Source organism: Chlorocebus sabaeus, chromosome 12, assembly GCF_047675955.1.
Source record: "Chlorocebus sabaeus isolate Y175 chromosome 12, mChlSab1.0.hap1, whole genome shotgun sequence".
Taxonomy (NCBI): domain Eukaryota; kingdom Metazoa; phylum Chordata; class Mammalia; order Primates; family Cercopithecidae; genus Chlorocebus; species Chlorocebus sabaeus.
Window position 1 is genome coordinate 25,850,857 of NC_132915.1, and position 17,994 is coordinate 25,868,850.

The window sequence follows — 17,994 nt, forward strand, 5'->3', positions numbered from 1 at the left end:
AGCATGCAGCCAGGGTTGAGGAGGAGTGACATTAGAACCCAAGTAACGCAGGTGATTGTCAGCATGGTTTATGAGATCAGCGATGTAAGCTGACTTGATCTTTTCAAGAAATCATTATGATAGTTACCAGAGGCTGGGAACAATGGAGAGTTACTTAATGAATATAGAGTTTCTGTTTGGGATGATGAAAAAGTTCTGGAAATGGATAGTGGTGATGGTCACACAACTTTGTGAATGTACTTAATGCCATTGAATTATACACTTAACATAGTTAAAATGTAAGTTTATGGTATAGTTAACACAATTTTAAAAGTACTTAAAAAAAAACCATTTACGATTCATACATTCTAGCTGGATACTGGGGCTCACACCTGTAATCCCAGCACTTTGCGAGGCTGAGGTGGAAGAATCACTTGAGCTCAGGAGTTTGAGACCAGCCTAGGCAATATAGCAGGATCCCATCTCTACAAAAAATTTAAAAATTAGCCAGTCATCGTGGCATGCACCTGTAGTCCTGGCTACCCAGGCGACTCAGGCAGGAGGATTGCTTAAGCCCAGGAGTGCGAGACTGTAGTGATCTATGATCATGCCACTGCACTTCAGTCTGGGCAACATAGTGAGACCCAGTCTCTAAAAAATAGAAATTAAAGGCAGGTCATGGTCCTGTAATCCCAGCACTTTGGGAGGCTGAGGTGGGCAGATCACCTGAGGTCAGGAGTTCGAGACCAGCCTGACCAACATGGAGAAACCCCATCTCCACTAAAAAAACCCAAAAAACAAAAAACAAAATTAGCTGGGCATCGTGGTGTATGCCTGTAATCCCAGCTACTTGGGAGGCTGAGGCAGGAGAATCGCTTGAACCTGGGAGGCAGAGATTGCAGTGAGCTGAGATCCTGTTGTTGCACTCCAGCCTGGGCAACAAGAGTGAAATCCGTCTCATAAATAAATAAATAAATGAAATTTAAAAAGAATTTACACATACTGAAGTTTAATTTGTTTTCTTTTCACAGTAACAGTATATCATGTATGCCACTGATTCCAGGGGACACTCCCCTGCTTTCCTCCAACCTCAGAATGGAAATAGTCGTCACTCATCTGGCTATGTTCCAGGGAAGGTTGTCCCATTGCGTCCCCCTCCTCCTCCAAAGAGTCAAGCTTCAGCCAAATTTACCTCCGTCAGACGAGAAGACCGGGCAACCTTCGCATTCTCACCTGAAGAACAGCAAGCCCAGAGAGAAAGTCAAAAGCAAAAGAGACACAAAAATACTTTCATTTGTTTTGCTATTACTAGTTTCTCATTTTTTATTGCACTTGCAATCATTTTAGGAATATCCTCAAAATATGCTCCAGATGGTAAGTGTGTGTGTATATGCACGTAGAACATATTCTAGAAGACAAAAGAGAAGGAAATAGTAGAATACTTAAAAAAAAAAAAAAATTAAGTTGACCCTAGCTTACTAATATGCACTTAGGTAATATAAGGTGTCACTTCTTATGAATGAGAACAATTGTTCAGTAATCTGTTGGAAATGATTAAATGGTTGCTCTTCCTGTCCATTGTGCCACTTTGTTCCAGTGCTCAAGGAGGTCTTGGAGCACCTCTTTTGGAAATGCTTTGAGAACCTTTGCTAAATTCTTATGGTAGGTATGATTTTTGTACTGTTGCAAGTTTTGTTTTTTTTAAGGCAGAGTCTTGCTCTGTTGTCCTGGCTGGAGTGCAGTGGTGTGATCTTGGCTCACTGCAACCTCTGCTCCCCGGGTTCAAATGATTCTCATGCCTCAGCCTCCTGAGTAGCTGGGACTATAACCAAGTGCCACCACCTCCGGCTAATTTTTGTATTTTTAGTAGAGACAGGGTTTCACCATGTTGGTCAGGCTGGTCTCGAACTCCTGACCTCAGGTGATCTGCCCACCTTGGCCTCTCAAAGTGCTGGGATTACAGGTGTGAGCCACCGCACCCGGCCGCAAGTTTTTTTTTGGTCATAAATGTAGTGAACTATATTAGATTTTTTTTTTTTTTTTAAGTAAGTGACTAAAAATAATAAGATTTGTGTTTGTGGCTTGAAATGGGCTTGGGAAGCAGTTCCAAAGGAAAAACTTCAAATATTTTTGAGTAACAATATGTATCCTGGAAGGGAAGTATCCTTTAGGATGTGTAAGTTCTGACACCTTTATCTAAAAATCAGTCACTTCATAGTTAAATATTATGCGGGGAGATTTTAATTTTTTAAATGGTATTTTCTTTTCAAGTTAATGATATATCAGTATTTTGAAAAGTTTTGAAGAAGTTGGTTGCCAGTCAGCCTTAATAGAATACCAACAAAGAATTACCTCATAAAAGAATACCATCCATCTGTCTAAAATCAAAGGGCTCAGGCCTATGAAGAGAGAAGCAGACTCTTAATAGCCTGGACTGGGTACCATATTTGTCTGCATTTTTAAACAAAGTCTACAACAGATTTTTGTCAAGTTAAATTCTTCCTTAAGTGGCTATAACTGTTCAGAGGGATTTTACTACTTATACGACTTACAAATATTTTATTATTTAGTTTTCCTGGGTGCTTTTAAGGGATTTTAAACATTTTAAGGTTCTGGGAGAGGTAGTGCTAGTACTTCTAAGAAAATAAACCTCAAATGTGAGAGACATGCACATTAATATCCTTATGGACCAAACTAGTAGACCACATTATGAACTTATAACATTGATTTCCATCGCATGCAGTATGACTTCCTCTCTCCTTTTCCCAGCAGAATAACCAAGTTCTCTATGCTGATTCATAATAACCAAGTTCACTGTGCTGTTTCATACTTCCCAACTATTCTGCAGTAAAGGGATGCTAGGCTAGTGGGAAATCAGAGCTGAAGTCTATGGCTTTGATTGGTGTTTTCATAGTCCATCTAAAACAGGGCATTGCTAATATGGTTCCTTGAATCAACATTCTTTAGTTTCACATTTTGGCAGTATAAGTGCAGATCATCAGTGGAAAGATCTGGTATGCTAAAATATTTCAGGGTCAGCTTGACTGTGGTTATTGCTGTTACATAACTTTGATAATACACTCACTGCTCTACAAGTGGGTAGCTGGGAAGGTGGGGCTGGCTGAGCTATTTTTCAGTGCTTTGTACAGACCACACATTTTCTCATTAAGTGCATTTTACTGGAAGGAAACAGACTGGAATTTTTGGTGATGGTTCTAATGAAGCATGCTCTCCTGGGGAACAATTAAAAACAATTAAGAGAAATTATATAACCATTGAAGTAGGCTCCAGATCTCAAAAGACTGGATTTCCTTCTTTGTAGCTGGGTACAGTGCTTGTTATAACACTATGGAGAATTTCAGCTAGATGTTTTATGGGAAAAGGGAGGTAGAAGAAAAGTTTAAGGAATCCTCATTATTAAGCCAAAACAAATTTAAGAGTCTTTTTGTTTCTTTGATGGGAAGAAAAGCTTAAAGATTGTTTTTAGTGTAATAGTAATACTCATTGACTTATCAGAAGCATTAAATATCAACAGTTATGATACTGCTGTGAGAAAAACTAATTCCATGAAATAATTGCCAAGGATATAACTGGAGAGACTAATTTTAGCTGTGGTTAATAAGAGAAAGCGTAAAGCTAAGAGCTCAGAAACAGGAAGATGTTTGCCTTAGTGTTATGTAAGTTCTAAATGAGGAATCATATTTTTCTGTATAGAATAATATCTTTCTGCAGCACCCTACCTCTCTACTTTCTCTCATGTTATTCCTAAACATGTACCTTCCATCTTAACGAAAGGAATTTCTTCATATGGTTTTCAAGCATATCTTGCTTATTCCTACCTTTGCTCAGTTTAAATACAGGCACCTTGGAATTCTGAGCAACCAAATGGACTACTTGGATCTCAAGGGATACTTGTCTTACTAGCGTTCTCATGATCCTTTTATTTAAATACTGCCTATCCTTTGGTGTCCAGGTCTCGTGTCATGAAGCTGCCTCAGTTACTCCAGCCCCATATGCCTCCTTTGCCTGAGGTCTTTTGAACCTCGACTGACTACCATATTGTTCAGCATTTCATTATTTCATACTTGGTGTTTTTTCCCTCCAAAGCTTGAATATAAACTCTGAGGAAATGTGAGCTGATTCTATGCCTTATAAATTTTAAAATATCTGGTACAGAGTGGCTACATTGATGCTCCACAAATACTTGGCCATTAGTTGATCAAAATTGAAGGCGTGATTTTTTTTCTCCCCTCTTCAAAATTATGGCAGACCTTAAAGGTTTCATGCATTAAATAGCTATGACTATTTTAATTAAATACATTTATATTTTTGTTATTATAATACCTATTCAAGAGGCAAGTTCTAATTCCAGTAAAGGAACACTACAAGTAAATAATCTCATTTTCTAAAAGGGGAAACTTGCGTATCACTGAGCTTGCTAAGTAACCTTTGGTTTCTCTAACCTGTAATTTCCTCATCTCTGAAAATGAGAAGTTATGTCTTTAGCCACTTGCCTCTTTCATTTTGGTGGGAGGGTGCACATGGCTGAAGATAGCGATGTTTCTCAGTCTTGGAGAGAGGTGCTATCAGCACCTACTCCATTGTTCACTGTGTACAGGAAAGAACTTGTGAAGACCTGATCGATATATTTAGCAATTTTCGTTTTTGATTTACCAGGATGTTGTGAACATATTTTCTTTTCTAAAACAGCTTTCTAGTGTGAATCCCAGGAGAATGTATAATTTTGCCTCTTACTATTGATTTATTTCCAGAGTAGATGATTCAGGGGAACTTTTTTTTTTTTTTTGGTGAAGTTTGTCCTGAACTAGATGCTAGCAATTTAGTTTTGTGGTAATACTTTAAAATGGAAATGTGATGAGAAATTAAAGGGTAAGACGGTTCTCTGCTGGTGGGAAGGCGTGGGATTTCCATTCTAATGGCAGGAAATCAACATATGTTAGCACATTTCTTGCAGATCTGCAGTAAATAGTGGTCGCGCTTAGAGTTGGTTATATTATTCTTGCATTTTAATGGGTTGGATGGAATATCAATGTGTTTATAGAAAATTGCCCAGATCAAAATCCTCGTCTCAGGAACTGGGATCCAGGACAAGATTCTGCAAAGCAAGTTGTTATCAAGGAGGGAGATATGCTCCGTCTGACCTCAGACGCCACCGTGCATTCTATAGTCATTCAGGATGGAGGTAGGTAATGGTTCCTGCCTATGGGAACTGCAAGGTTGCTCTTTAATGTGGGGGATATTTGATGTTCCTTATGTAGAAAACTATTTTTAGGCAGAATAGCCTTTAGTTTGTGGTTGTCACTCCAACCATGGAGATTTGCAAAGTTCCTGAGATAAAACCAGAGAATTTATCCAGAGATAACCCTAGAATTGAAGAGCTTAGACCTTAGGTATTACTCAAATCAAGACCCCTGATTTATAGCCAAGGAAACAGTTCCAGAGAGGTGATCTCTCAGAGCTAAATTTTTGTCACAATTCTGAGAGTGATGAGAGAGTTAACGTGAGTAAACATATACAAAAATAAGATTCAGATTTGTAGGCTCTTAGGTAATTTTAAGAGAAATGATTTAACCTGTAAAGTGAATGGGTTGAAATTTACAGTCATAGGCATTGAGAGTATATTAAGATATGAACTCTTCGTTTTTTTCTTTAGTTTTCTAAGCAGATCCTTAGTGAATTCTTTTTTCTGACTTAATTGCGGAAGTGTACTTTACCTTAAGGTGAAATCTATTTCCTTGTATCTCAGAAAGATGATTTAGAAGTTGGCTTACAGGTTGGTATTCCCTGCAGGACTGCTTGTATTTGGGGACAATAAAGATGGATCCAGAAATATTACTCTGAGGACTCATTACATCCTGATCCAGGATGGTGGGGCGCTTCATATTGGAGCAGAAAAATGCCGCTATAAATCCAAAGCGACAATTACCTTGTATGGCAAGTCAGATGAAGGTGAAAGTATGCCAATATTTGGCAAAAAGTTTATTGGTGTGGAAGCTGGCGGGACACTGGAGTTACACGGGGCACAGAAGACATCGTGGACGTTGTTGGCAAGGACCCTGAATTCATCAGGCTTGCCCTTTGGGTCCTACACCTTTGAAAAGGACTTTTCCCGGGGCCTCAATGTGAGGGTCATTGACCAAGACACGGCCAAAATTTTGGAAAGTGAGAGGTTTGATACCCACGAATACCACAATGAGAGCAGGCGGCTTCAGGAGTTTCTGAGATTCCAGGATCCAGGTCGGATTGTTGCCATAGCTGTCGGGGATTCAGCTGCTAAAAGCCTCTTACAAGGAACCATCCAGATGATCCAGGAACGTTTGGGAAGTGAACTGATCCGAGGACTGGGCTACAGGTAGGCATACCTTCTTCCCCGAGTCTGTGTGAGAGGAGAGTGAGGGTGGGGAAAGAAGCCACAGCCACAGCATGACTCAAGCATCAGAAGGGCCACTGTACCATTTGCATGTCTGGTAGCTTTGAGACATGGAGCTGGAGGATAGGACACCGCATACAAAAGATGTTTTCCTTGGCTTTGGTTTACGAAGCCCTTTGTGAACTGGAGTGCCAGGCTTGTGAAAAGTTGAGAGCAGAAGCGTGGTACTGAAAAACAGGCAGTTTAAGGATAATTTGCCTCTGAAGATACTTCCTCCTTTCATTACCTTCTGAAGATCATATGAAACTCAGGCTAATTGAGGCAACTTATGAGTTTAAAGGTTAGGGCAGAATTTCATGCTAAGTTCTAAACCTGTCTTAAAAGCCTGAGGGGGTAGAATATGCTGTTTTTCTTTTTCTTTCTTTTTTCTTTTTTTGGACTCCTTTGCAGGCTGATTGGAATCTGCATGTTTGACTGGCACAGGTCTGTGGACCCCTGGCATATATGAGGAAGGAAAAAGTTAAAGGGCTAGGAAATTCATCCAGATAGTAGATTTCATTTCTGCTATTTATGGTTCTCGTACCCTATTCCTTTTATTTTTATTTTTAGAGACAGGGTCTTGCTCTGTTGCCCGAGCTGGAGCGTAGCGGTGCAGTCGCAGCTCACTGCAGCCTCAACCTCCCGGGCTCCAGTGATACTTCCATCTCAGCCTCCCAAGTAGCTGAGACTACACCCAGTTGCTGCCACACCTGTCTAATTTTTAAACTTTTTGTAGGTGGGGTGTGTCACTTTGTTGCCCAGGCTGGTCTCAAATTCCTTTGCTCAAGTGACCCTCCCGCCTCAGCCTCCCAAAACATTGACTTTATAGGCGTGAACCACCGCACCCAGCCTTCTTGTGTCATATTCTAATTAACCATGATTTCCTAATGCAGTTCTGAGTCTAGGGGAAGTAGCCGGCCTAACATTTCATTTAAAAAACAGAAGCTTTTAATTCTGCTGAATGCTCTCAGTAAAATCAGGGAATATCTGTGGTGGAAAAAGTAAGAGGACCTCAAAACCCACATGCCATAATAATCTAGTTACTATTTTTTCCTTTGATGGTAGATTGTTGGAATGGGGTATTACCTATAGCAATTCTAGAGCAGGCTAGAAAGACAAAAATTAGTGAAGAAAAACAGTCTGTAACATTTTAGAAATACCTTTTATTCACGTAGAGGATATTTAGGAGATGCTAAGTGCTGGATACCCATGGATGCTTAGACGAAATGACACTGTCTCAGAGCCCTTGGTTAATCTAGTGGATAAACAGAGACCTAAATAGATGATGATCCTACAGTGAGATATGCTGCAGTTACAGGGTGTAATGGGAGTGTAAGTATTAATAGAAGGAGCCTCTAAATTGGCCTAGTGAATCAGTACAGGCTCCCCAAAGGCAAGAGACCTGAAGGAAGTTCAGGAGTGTGCTGTGTAGACAGTGGAGAAGGAAGCTTTTTCAGACTTAGGGAATTCCGTGTGCAAAACCTCAAAGGGTTTCTTGTTTTTTTTTTTTTCTTTTTGTTTTTGAAATATGATACACAAACAAAAAAGTAAGAATGTAGAGCTTAATGAGTTGCCGCAATGTGATGCCTGTGTAGCCACTACCCAGGTCAAGAAATAGGACATTGCCAGCAGCCCAGAAGTTCCCTTCCTCCCCTCTGCTATGCATTCATCACTCTCTTCCCCACCAAAGGAAGCCATGCTTCTGAATTTTGGGATCTACTAAAGTTTAGGTTTGCCTGTTTTTCAACTTTATATAAATGGAAGCTGACAATATATTATATTTTGTGTCCGGCTTCTTTGCACAGTGTTACATCATTGAATGCTATTCATATTGTTGCATGTAGTGCTGCCTCATTTTCTTTTCTTTTCTTTTCTTTTCTTTTTTTTTTTGATTTTAAATAGAGATGGGGTCTCACTCTATTGACCAGGCTGATCTAAAACTCCTGGCCTCAAGTGATCCTCCCATCTCAGCCTCCCAAATTTCTGCGATTACAGGCATAAGCCGTGTGCCCGGCCGAGGCTCATTTTCTTTGCTGTTTATTTTCTGTTGTTTGAATATACCACAGTTTATTTATTGGTGGCCATCTGAGTGGCTTTCCAGTTTGGACCTGTTATAAAATTGCTTCCCTAAATGTTCCTTGATCCATCCCTTAATGTACATGTGCATATATTTCTATAATATATAAACCTAGGAGTGGAAGCATGATCTTTTCAAAGTTACAGACCTACTTTGTTTCATTATCAAGTAATACCAGGGATTACAACTTCTATTTCTTCATGCTATTGTTGTTTCTAGGTTTGCATGATCGTTAGCTGTGACCATTTTGACTTTCTGAGGTTCCTCTCCCTACTGGTTTCTAAATTCCTTTTAAAATATTGCTCTCGATTTCATAGAGGAATTAGAGTTGTGATCTTTTGCCAGCGTTCCATTGCATTGACGTTATCTCCAATGTACATAAACACATAGGCCTTTGAAGATAATGTTCTGGTGCGTTGAAATTTTCCTTCAAGTGGAGGAGGGAAGTAGGAGTGTTTTGGAGATAATGTCAGTAGGAGAGAAAGAACATTGTTTTATAGTTGCTGAGGCAGTCCTGGCAAAGAAAGGAAGCCTGTGATATTCTTCCTCTCTTTTCTTCTCTCAAATAGGAGATAATATATTGAGACATTCTTTATTTGATTCTTTCTGCTATATCAAGGGGATAAATAAAGCTACAAAGCATTGTTGTCCAAAGAGCAGCTAATCCATACAGGGGCGGCTGTGGAATTTGTAAGGGTGTAGGCATGCTTTGGTTAACTTTTATCTGTGAATATCCAGCCATCTGTCAGACACAGATTACATTTGTTATTTTTTTTCTAGAGTAGGAAGTTGACATTTTTCTTTTCATGTTTTAAACCAGGAGTCTTAAAGCAGATTTTCTGGTTTTTAAAAATTGTCCCTCTGTGTTGATTGCTTTTGGTCACAAGTTTGAGCATGTCTCTCAGATATTTAGTATCAGAAATAATGGTGTTTTTAGGCCAGGTGCGGTGGCTCATGCTTGTAATCCAAGCACTTTAGGAGGCTGAGGAGGTCAGATCACCTGAGGTCAGGAGTGCGAGACCAGCCCGGCCAATGTGGTGAAACCCTGTCTCTACTAAAAATTAAAAATACAAAAATTAACTTTGTGTGGTGGTGGGCACCTGTAATCCCAGCTACTTGGGAGGCTGAGGCAGGAGAATTGCTTGAACCCCAGAGGTAGAGGTTGCAGTGAGCTGAGATCTCACCATTGCACCGTAGCCTGGGCAACAAGAGCAAGACTCTGTCTCAAAAAAAAAAAAAAAAAAAAAAGAAATAATGGTGTTTTCAAACACGTTGCTTTCAACAAATAGACATATAGCATATAAAATTTAAAATCTGTTGGATAGTGATTCTACAGCTTTGATTTAATTTAGGAATGTTAAGAAATCTCTGCTGGCTGCGGTGGCTCACGCCTTTAATATCAGCACTTTGGGAGGCCGAGGCAGGCTGATCACCTGAGGTGGGGAGTTTGAGACCAGCCTGACCAACATGGATAAACCCTGTCTCTACTAAAAGTACAAAATTAGCCGGGCGCGGTGGCGCATGCCTGTAATCCCAGCTACTCGGGAGGCTGAGGTGGGAGAATCGCTTGAACCCGGAAGGCATGAGGTTGCGGTGAGCCAAGATTGCGCCATTGTCCTCCAGCCTGGGCAACAAGAGCGAAACTCCATCTCAAAAAAAAAAAGTCTAACTCAGTTCTCAACCTTGCCTGCATACCTGGAGACTTTAAAAATTCTTGACACGAAGGGTGCTCCTTAGATCAATTATGTCAGGAAGAAGGATAAGACTCCCAAGGCTATTGAAGGTTGATGATTACTACTCTAACCTCTGGTCTCTAATTTAGGGGTTTTCAAAGTATGGTGCCCTGACCAGCAGCATTAACATAATTTGGTAACCTGTTAGAAATACAAATTCTCTGGTTCCACCTCAGAAACTGACAGAGTGGGGCCAGCAATCTAATTCAGCACGCCCTTCCTTTCTCCTGTTGATCCTGATGCATACTGAAGTTTGAGAACCACTGCCCAAACTCAGTGGTTTTCAAGCCTTAACTGCACGATCAAGTCACCTGGGAACTTTAAAAACAGTGAGACCCTGTCTCCAAAAAATAAAAATAAATTATTACAAACATACAAATGCTGGACCCAACCTTTTGCAATTAACATGATTCCCTTTATCTGGGATGGGGTCTGTGCATTGATATATTTTTCAAACTCCCTAGGTAATTCTATTATGCAATTAGATTTTTGAGAACGTTGTATTAATAGAATGGATAGTTTAAAAGAGAGCAGGTGATAATCGTTTTAAAAGAAGGTAAATGGATTTTGGCCAGAATGTTATGTGTGATATGGATGGGTATTGAGGAAGTAAGTCAATGATGAATTGAAATTGTAGTCATCGGTCTTTCACCTATTACAGAGCTGGACAAACAAGTATTTAAAAACTAGGTGCATTTCCTTCTAGGAAAACTAGGTGCGGTCAAGGTTTGGAATTGCAACCTCATATAGAAAAACCATTAGGGATTGACAAAAACAAAATATGAGAATTACACGGCACTCTGTAATAACATCTTTGTCAGGGATTTTGTGAATACCATGACAAGTAATCAAATGCACATGCTCTTTTTCCTTCTAGGCAAGCTTGGGCTTTAGTTGGTGTCATTGATGGTGGAAGCACTTCTTGCAATGAATCTGTGAGAAACTATGAAAATCATAGCAGTGGCGGGAAGGCTCTTGCCCAAAGAGAATTTTATACCGTGGATGGCCAGAAGTTCTCTGTGACAGCTTATAGTGAATGGATCGAAGGTAGGCAAGTAGAGTTTATATTCTTGTAAGACACTGATAAGTATTATGACAGATTTTTTTTTTTTAGAATAGTGTTATGTTCAAATGACAATCAACCTGGTTAGATTTCTCAACTATTTGAAACTTACAGTTTTCCTACTGCGCTTAATCTTTCAGAACAAAATCCAGTAATCTTTTAGAACAGAGGTCTCCAACCTTTTGGCTTCCCTGGACCACACTGGAAGAAAAAGAATTGTCTTGGGCCACACATATAATACAGTAACACTAATGATAGCTGATGGACTAAAAACAAAATATCATAATGTTTTAAGAAAGTTTATGAATTTGTGTTGGGCTTCATTCAAAGCTGTCCTGGGCCACATGTGGCTCGCGGGCTGTGAGTTGGACAAGCTTATTTTAGAACAAACTGAGTTGGGTGTGCTGTAACTAGAATAGACCATTCTCTAGTCTAGAAACAATCTTCTGGGCTTGGAGTGAAGAGATGATCTATTAGGGATGAGGAAGCTGGAATCAAGCCCCAGCTTTCTGTCTCCAAGATGACTGCTGTTTCTTTGCCTCTGCCAAAAAGCATAGGTGGTGGGTAAGAAGTGTTTCTTAGCAGGAATTTTGTCCTGTAAGTGGAGTTTAGTGGTACCGCCTCCAGTATCACTAAAAAAAAAAAAGCAGTCATCTTTTTTTTTCTTTTTTTTTTTGAGACAGAGTCTAACTCTGTCACCCAAGCTGGAGTTCAGTGGCGTGATCTTGGCTCACTGCAACCTCTGCCTCCCAGGTTCAAGCAATTCTCTGCCTCAGCCTCCCAAATAGTTGGTATTCTAGACAGAGGATAATTACTGACAGACTTCCAGTCAACGTTTCCTTTGTAGGAAATGTTATTTACGTTTCCACATTAGTGATAACTACTCATTTCTGAAAGATGGTATGTTCTAGCTATCTATTGTAAGATATTGTTCATGTTTCATGTTCTCAGTGACTCTTACTTTCTGGAAGAGGTGGAAAATTTTCTTCAGGAATCAGAGAATGAACTTTTTTTAATGTTTCCCATTCAGTAGTGCTAATAGGAGATAATCTGAAACAGGATTTTCTTTTAAAGCCAAGAAAAAATGTGTTAGTGAGTAATACAAATCTTCCCCATCTAACCTTCTGGCTTTAAAAAAAAAATTAACAGAAAGAAACAAATTTTAGTGATCTTTCAAGTCAAAATTTATTTGTCTAGTAGTCATCTGTTTTTTTTTTTTTTTTTTTGAGACGGAGTCTCACTCTGTCGTCCAGTCTAAAGTGCAGTGGCGTGATCTTGGCTCACTGCAAGCTCTGCCTCCCAGGTTCAAGCAATTCTCTTCCTCGGCCTCCCAAATAGTTGGTATTACAGGTGCCCACCACCACGCCTGGCTAATTTTTGTATTTTTAGTAGAGACAGGGTTTCACCATCTTGGCCAGGCTGGTCTTGAACTCCTGACCTAGTGATCCACCCACCTCGGCTTCCCAAAGTACTGGGTTTACAGGTGTGAGCGACCACACCCGGTTAGTCATCTGTTTTTAAAGCATTCCTGAATTTTTTTTTTTTTTTTTTTTTTTTGAGATGGAGTCTTGTTCTGTCACCCAGGGTGGAGTGCAGTGGTGGGATGTCCACTCACTGCAGACTCTACCTCCCGGTTTCAAGCAATTCTCCTGCCTCAGGCTCCCAAGCTGCTGGGATTACAGGTGTGTGCCACCACACCTGGCTCATTTTTTTGTATTTCTACTAGAGACAGAATTTCACCATGTTGGCCCGGCTGGCAACTCCTGACCTCAAGCGATCTGTCGATCTCAGCCTCCCAAAGTGCTGGGATTACAGGCGTGGGTGCATTACTGAAATTTTATATGAAAAAATATTTCTTAATTGCTCTTAGGGGAATTTATTTTGTTGGCAAAAATGTGAAATTTGGGGTAGGAATTGTTTTTGCCTCCATGAGGTTTTTAAAAATTTGTTCTTAACCTGCTTGTTTTGATTCTTGGAAAGTATAATATGGAGACTTCGGAAGAAATTGGGCTCTGGAATTAGATTAGCTTTAAATTGGGGGCTCTACCATATTTAGCTGTTATTCAAACTCCCTGATCTTTGGTTTCTTCATCTCTAATAAATGTAATAGCTCCTGTCTCTGACAGTTGTGTTGATGAAAGGTTATTATGCATGTGGGATCTCAACAACTATTAGCTATCATTATTGTTGTTAGAATTACTATTATTAATATTATTATTTGTATAAAATCCTACAGGCTTTAGTATCTGGATGCAAGAAACATATTCAGAAAACATTTTAGATTTGTTAGGTACTTTATTTCTGTGCTTTATAGATATAGAAAAGCAGGGTAGATCAAGAGTACCAAAACAGAATCCAAGACTTGCCCAGGTTAAGTTTTATCTGGGTAGTTGGCAGAGCCGGGTGGCTCATGCCTATAATCTTAGAGCTTTGGGAGCTTGAAGTGGGAGGATCGCTGAAGGTTAGGACTGGGCAACATAGTGGGACCATGTCTCTGTAATTTTTTTTTTTTTAAGACTGTAAGAATATACAAATTATTTGTTGTTCCTTGCTTGAATTTCCCCACTTTTGATTCTCCAAAGGGAATGTGTTCTTTCACTCATATCATCAGCCCTTAGAGTTAGCATCTTTTTTTTTTCTTTTCTTTTCTTTTTTTTTTTGAGACGGAGTCTTGCTCTGTCACCCACGCTGGGGTTCAAGCTATTCTCCTGCCTCAGCCTCCTGAGTAGCTGGGACTACAGGCATGTGCCACCACACCTGGCTAATTTTGTATTTTTAGTAGAGATGGGGTTTCACCATGTTGGCCAGGCTGGTCTTGAATTCCTGACCTCAGGTGATCTGCCTGCCTCAGCTTCCCAGAGTGGGATTACAGGCTTTTCTTTCTTTTCCTTTCCTTTCTTTTCTTTTTCCTTCCTTCCTTCCTTCCTCCCTTCCTCCCTCCCTTCCTCCCTCCTTCCCTCCTTCCCTCCTTCCCTCCTTCCCTCCTTCCCTCCTTCCCTCCTTCCCTCCTTCCTTCCTTCCCTCCTTCCCTCCTTCCCTCCTTCCCTCCTTCCCTCCTTCCCTCCTTCCCTCCTTCCCTCCTTCCCTCCTTCCCTCCTTCCCTCCTTCCCTCCTTCCCTCCTTCCCTCCTTCCTTCCTTCCTTCCTTCCTTCCTTCCTTCCTTCCTTCCTTCCTTCCGTCTCACTCTTGTCTCCTAGGCTGGAGTGCAGTAGTCCAATCACCATTCACTGTAGCCTTGACCTGCTGGGCTTAAGCAGTCTTCCCACCTCAGCCTTCCCAGTATCTGGGAGTACACGCATGCACCACCACACCTGACTCATTTTTAAATTTTTTTTTGTAGAGATGAAGTCCCACTGTGTTGTCCAGGCTGGTCTCCTGGACTCAGTGATCCTCCTGCCCTAGCCTCCTAAAGTGTTGGGATTACAGGAATAAGCCACCATGCCTATCCTAGAGTCAGCATCTTAAAGTAGTCACAAAGTAGTGTGCTGTTAATTAGAAAGACGAGAGAAGTACAGATATTTATTAAACAGCTATCTTTTGAAATGTCATGTTTTCCTTTTTTATCAATGTTATGAAGTAGTTCCCATCCATTTCATAGACATTTCCCATCCATTTCATAGACATTTCCATTAAATCAGCTTTTGATTTATGACAGATTATATCATGAATGTTAAGAAGCAGAAAACATTTCTATACTGGATAGCGTGTAAGTAGCCAAGTTGTGAAACTGGATCAGATTTTCAATTCTTATCTGTTTAATTGGGAACTAACTTTGACTTTCAAAGAAGATATTAGGAAAGATCAGTAATTAGTAGTCATTAGATTACATAATTTACATCATCCCAGGAAAGGAGCTGAGCTGGACAGGGGCACCATCATGTGACCTCAGGTCACATTGCAGATCGTACTGGTCATACTCATCCATTCAGTAGACATCTGTGGATACGTACCACAAACAAGACAGAGTAGTGCATACGTAAATAATGTACTCTTCAACCTTCACTGATGCAGCTTCCAAGGAGGTGAGCGGTTCTCCCAATAGGAAGGTATGAACAATTCCAGGCAGTATACCGAGAAAATACTGGAGACAGAGAGGTTGCTTCCAACAAGGATGTTTGGGAAGTCCTTAAAGAATCGCCTGAACTTCATAAAAAGGACAGCATGTTGGTTGGTCAAGAAGAATGGAAGGACATTTTAGGGGAAGAATAAAGCATGAGCAAAGGCACAGACATGAAGGGTTTTCTGAGACAGATTTTTATATTACTTTTTTGAGAGAGTATCTTGCTCTGTTGCCTAGGCTGGAGTGCAGTGGCACAGTCATGTCTCACTGCAGCCTCAAACTCCTGTGCTCAAGTGATCCTCCCACCTCAGGCTCCCAAGTAGCTGGGACTACAAGCGTGTGCCACCATGCCCTGCTACTTCTAAAACTATTCTGTAGAGATGGGGCTTCGCTCTGTTGCTCAGGCTAGTCTTGAATTCCTGGGCTTAAGTGATCCTCTGCCCTCGGCCTCCCAAAGTGTTGAGATTACAGGCATGAGCCACTGTGCCCATCCACAAATTGTTATTTTATGTATTTACTTATTTTTGAGACAGGGTCTTGCTGTGTCTCGTAGGCTGCAGTGTGGTGGCCTGATCATAGCTCACTGCAGCCTTAACCTTCCTGGCTCAAGCAGTCCTCCCACCTCAGCTGCCGAAGTAGCTGGGGATATAGGCACACGTCACCATGCCCGGCCAATGTTTTTTGCAGGGATAGGGGTCTCACTAGTTGCCCAGGCTGGTCTCGAACTGCTGAGCTCAAGTGATCCTCCTGCCTTGGCCTCCTGAAGTGCTGGGATTACAGGTGTGAACCACCATGCCTGGCCCACAAATTCTTATTCTTTAGATTGTTAGTGTGCTAATGTCAGTGTGCTAATGTCCTATCCATTTTTCTGTGCTTGAATCAACTTGAAGCACTGGGTATTTATTACAGACCTATCCTCTACTTGACAACTTCTGCTGGAATATAGGTACTTGTCACATATTAGGATGGTTTGGGGTCAGTATAACAGTTGCACTGAGTTGAAATATAGCAAGAGATTTGGGGATCTAGAGCCTTCTTCAAAATTATAAAGTAATAGTTTACTAAGGTGACATCTTGTGTTCCTTCATGACTAGAGGTACATGGGGTACTCTCCCCTTGAGGGCAGAGATCTCTCCATTTTCATATTTTTATTATTTATATCTGTAGAGTGACTGACACATGGTAGCATGCATAAAAATTTGCTGAATCGTGGTTATCTTAACTTTTGATTTGTGAATCAGTGTGAAGGTTGATTTTAGAGAGAAAAAAATACTGTTAATGTATCACTTTCTTTTTCTTTCTTTCTTTTTTTTTTTTGGTTTAGGTGTTTCTCTTTCAGGTTTCCGGGTAGAGGTTGTAGATGGAGTGAAGCTAAATTTGCTAGATGATGTTAGTAGTTGGAAACCTGGAGACCAGATTGTGGTCGCAAGCACAGACTATTCCATGTACCAAGCAGAGGAGTTCACTCTTCTTCCCTGTTCCGAATGCAGCCATTTTCAGGTCAAAGTCAAAGGTATTAAATTGCTCAGAGTACTTCTTGGGAAACACACTATTTTCTTGGGATTTGATTCCTGGAATCCTTTTTCCTCTCAATCACTACCGTCACTACCACCACCACCATCACCATCATTAGTATTGAAGGTCATAGCAGTGGAATGCATTGAACACTAGATTCCAGGGAATATTAGATAAAAATAGCTATTGAGCAATATTCTTGCTGCTAATGATACATATTGCTTCAGTTTCTTTGTATTAAAAAAAAGAGATGTCAACTAGAGAAATTGATTTTCCAAGGTCTTTTCCATTATTTTAAGTTCTGGGGTACATATGCAGGATGTGTAGGTTCATTACATAGGTAAACGTGTGCCATGGTGGTTTGCTGCACCTACCAACCCATCACCTAAGTATTCAGCCCAGCATGTATTAGCTATTTTTCCTGATGCTGTCCCTCCCGCTGCCTCCCCTCCATTTTCTTCTGTATTAATTTTCTACTGTCAGATAATAGTAAACCCAACGATGAATTAGATCCATTTATAAATAGAAGTCTTTCTTAATTAAAAGAAATCCTATGGTTTTCGAGTGCCTATTTGATTAGCAAAAAAACAAAACAAAACAAAACAAACTCCCTAATATTTAAAATGGAATCAAATAGGTATTTTCATAAGACTACATTTCCTGGCTGGGAGCAGTGGCTCCCGCCTATAATCCCAGCACTTTGGGAGGCCGAGGCGGGTGGTTCACTTGTGGTTAGGCGTTTGAGATCAGCCTGGCCAATATGGTGAAACCCTGTCTTTACTAAAAATACAAAAAACATTAGCTGGGCATGGTGGTACAAGGCTTGTAATCCCAGCTGCTAGGGAGGCTGAGGCAGGAGAATCGCTTGAACCCAGGAGGTTCATGCAGTGCAGTGACATGATCTCAGCTCACTGCAACCTGGGCGACAGAGCAACCTGCGTCAAAAAAAACTACACGAAGAAATTCTTACTGTAAGTTGCATATCCAAAGAATGCCTGACACTTACTGGGCACTCATTTTGAGCCTGGTACTAGGCACAGCCCCTTTGTTCATGGCTTCATCATTGTACATTTCACTCATTCTATTACTTTTCTTTTGAACTTAAGTATACATTTATGGTATAAAACAAAAGAGTTT

The 17,994-nt window shown here is 40.5% G+C and overlaps 1 protein-coding gene across 1 annotated transcript in view; it reads left to right on the forward strand.

Moving 5' to 3' along the window:
* CEMIP2 (cell migration inducing hyaluronidase 2) overlaps positions 1–17,994 on the forward strand; it is an 85,682-nt gene that overhangs the window by 18,086 nt on the left and 49,602 nt on the right. Inside the window, exons 2-6 of the mRNA XM_007969485.3 lie at positions 1,011–1,353; positions 5,042–5,182; positions 5,791–6,352; positions 11,097–11,266; positions 16,667–16,855. Of these exons, the coding sequence (XP_007967676.1) occupies positions 1,023–1,353; positions 5,042–5,182; positions 5,791–6,352; positions 11,097–11,266; positions 16,667–16,855 (1,393 nt within the window). The 5' untranslated portion in view covers positions 1,011–1,022. The remainder of the gene's footprint in view (positions 1–1,010; positions 1,354–5,041; positions 5,183–5,790; positions 6,353–11,096; positions 11,267–16,666; positions 16,856–17,994) is intronic.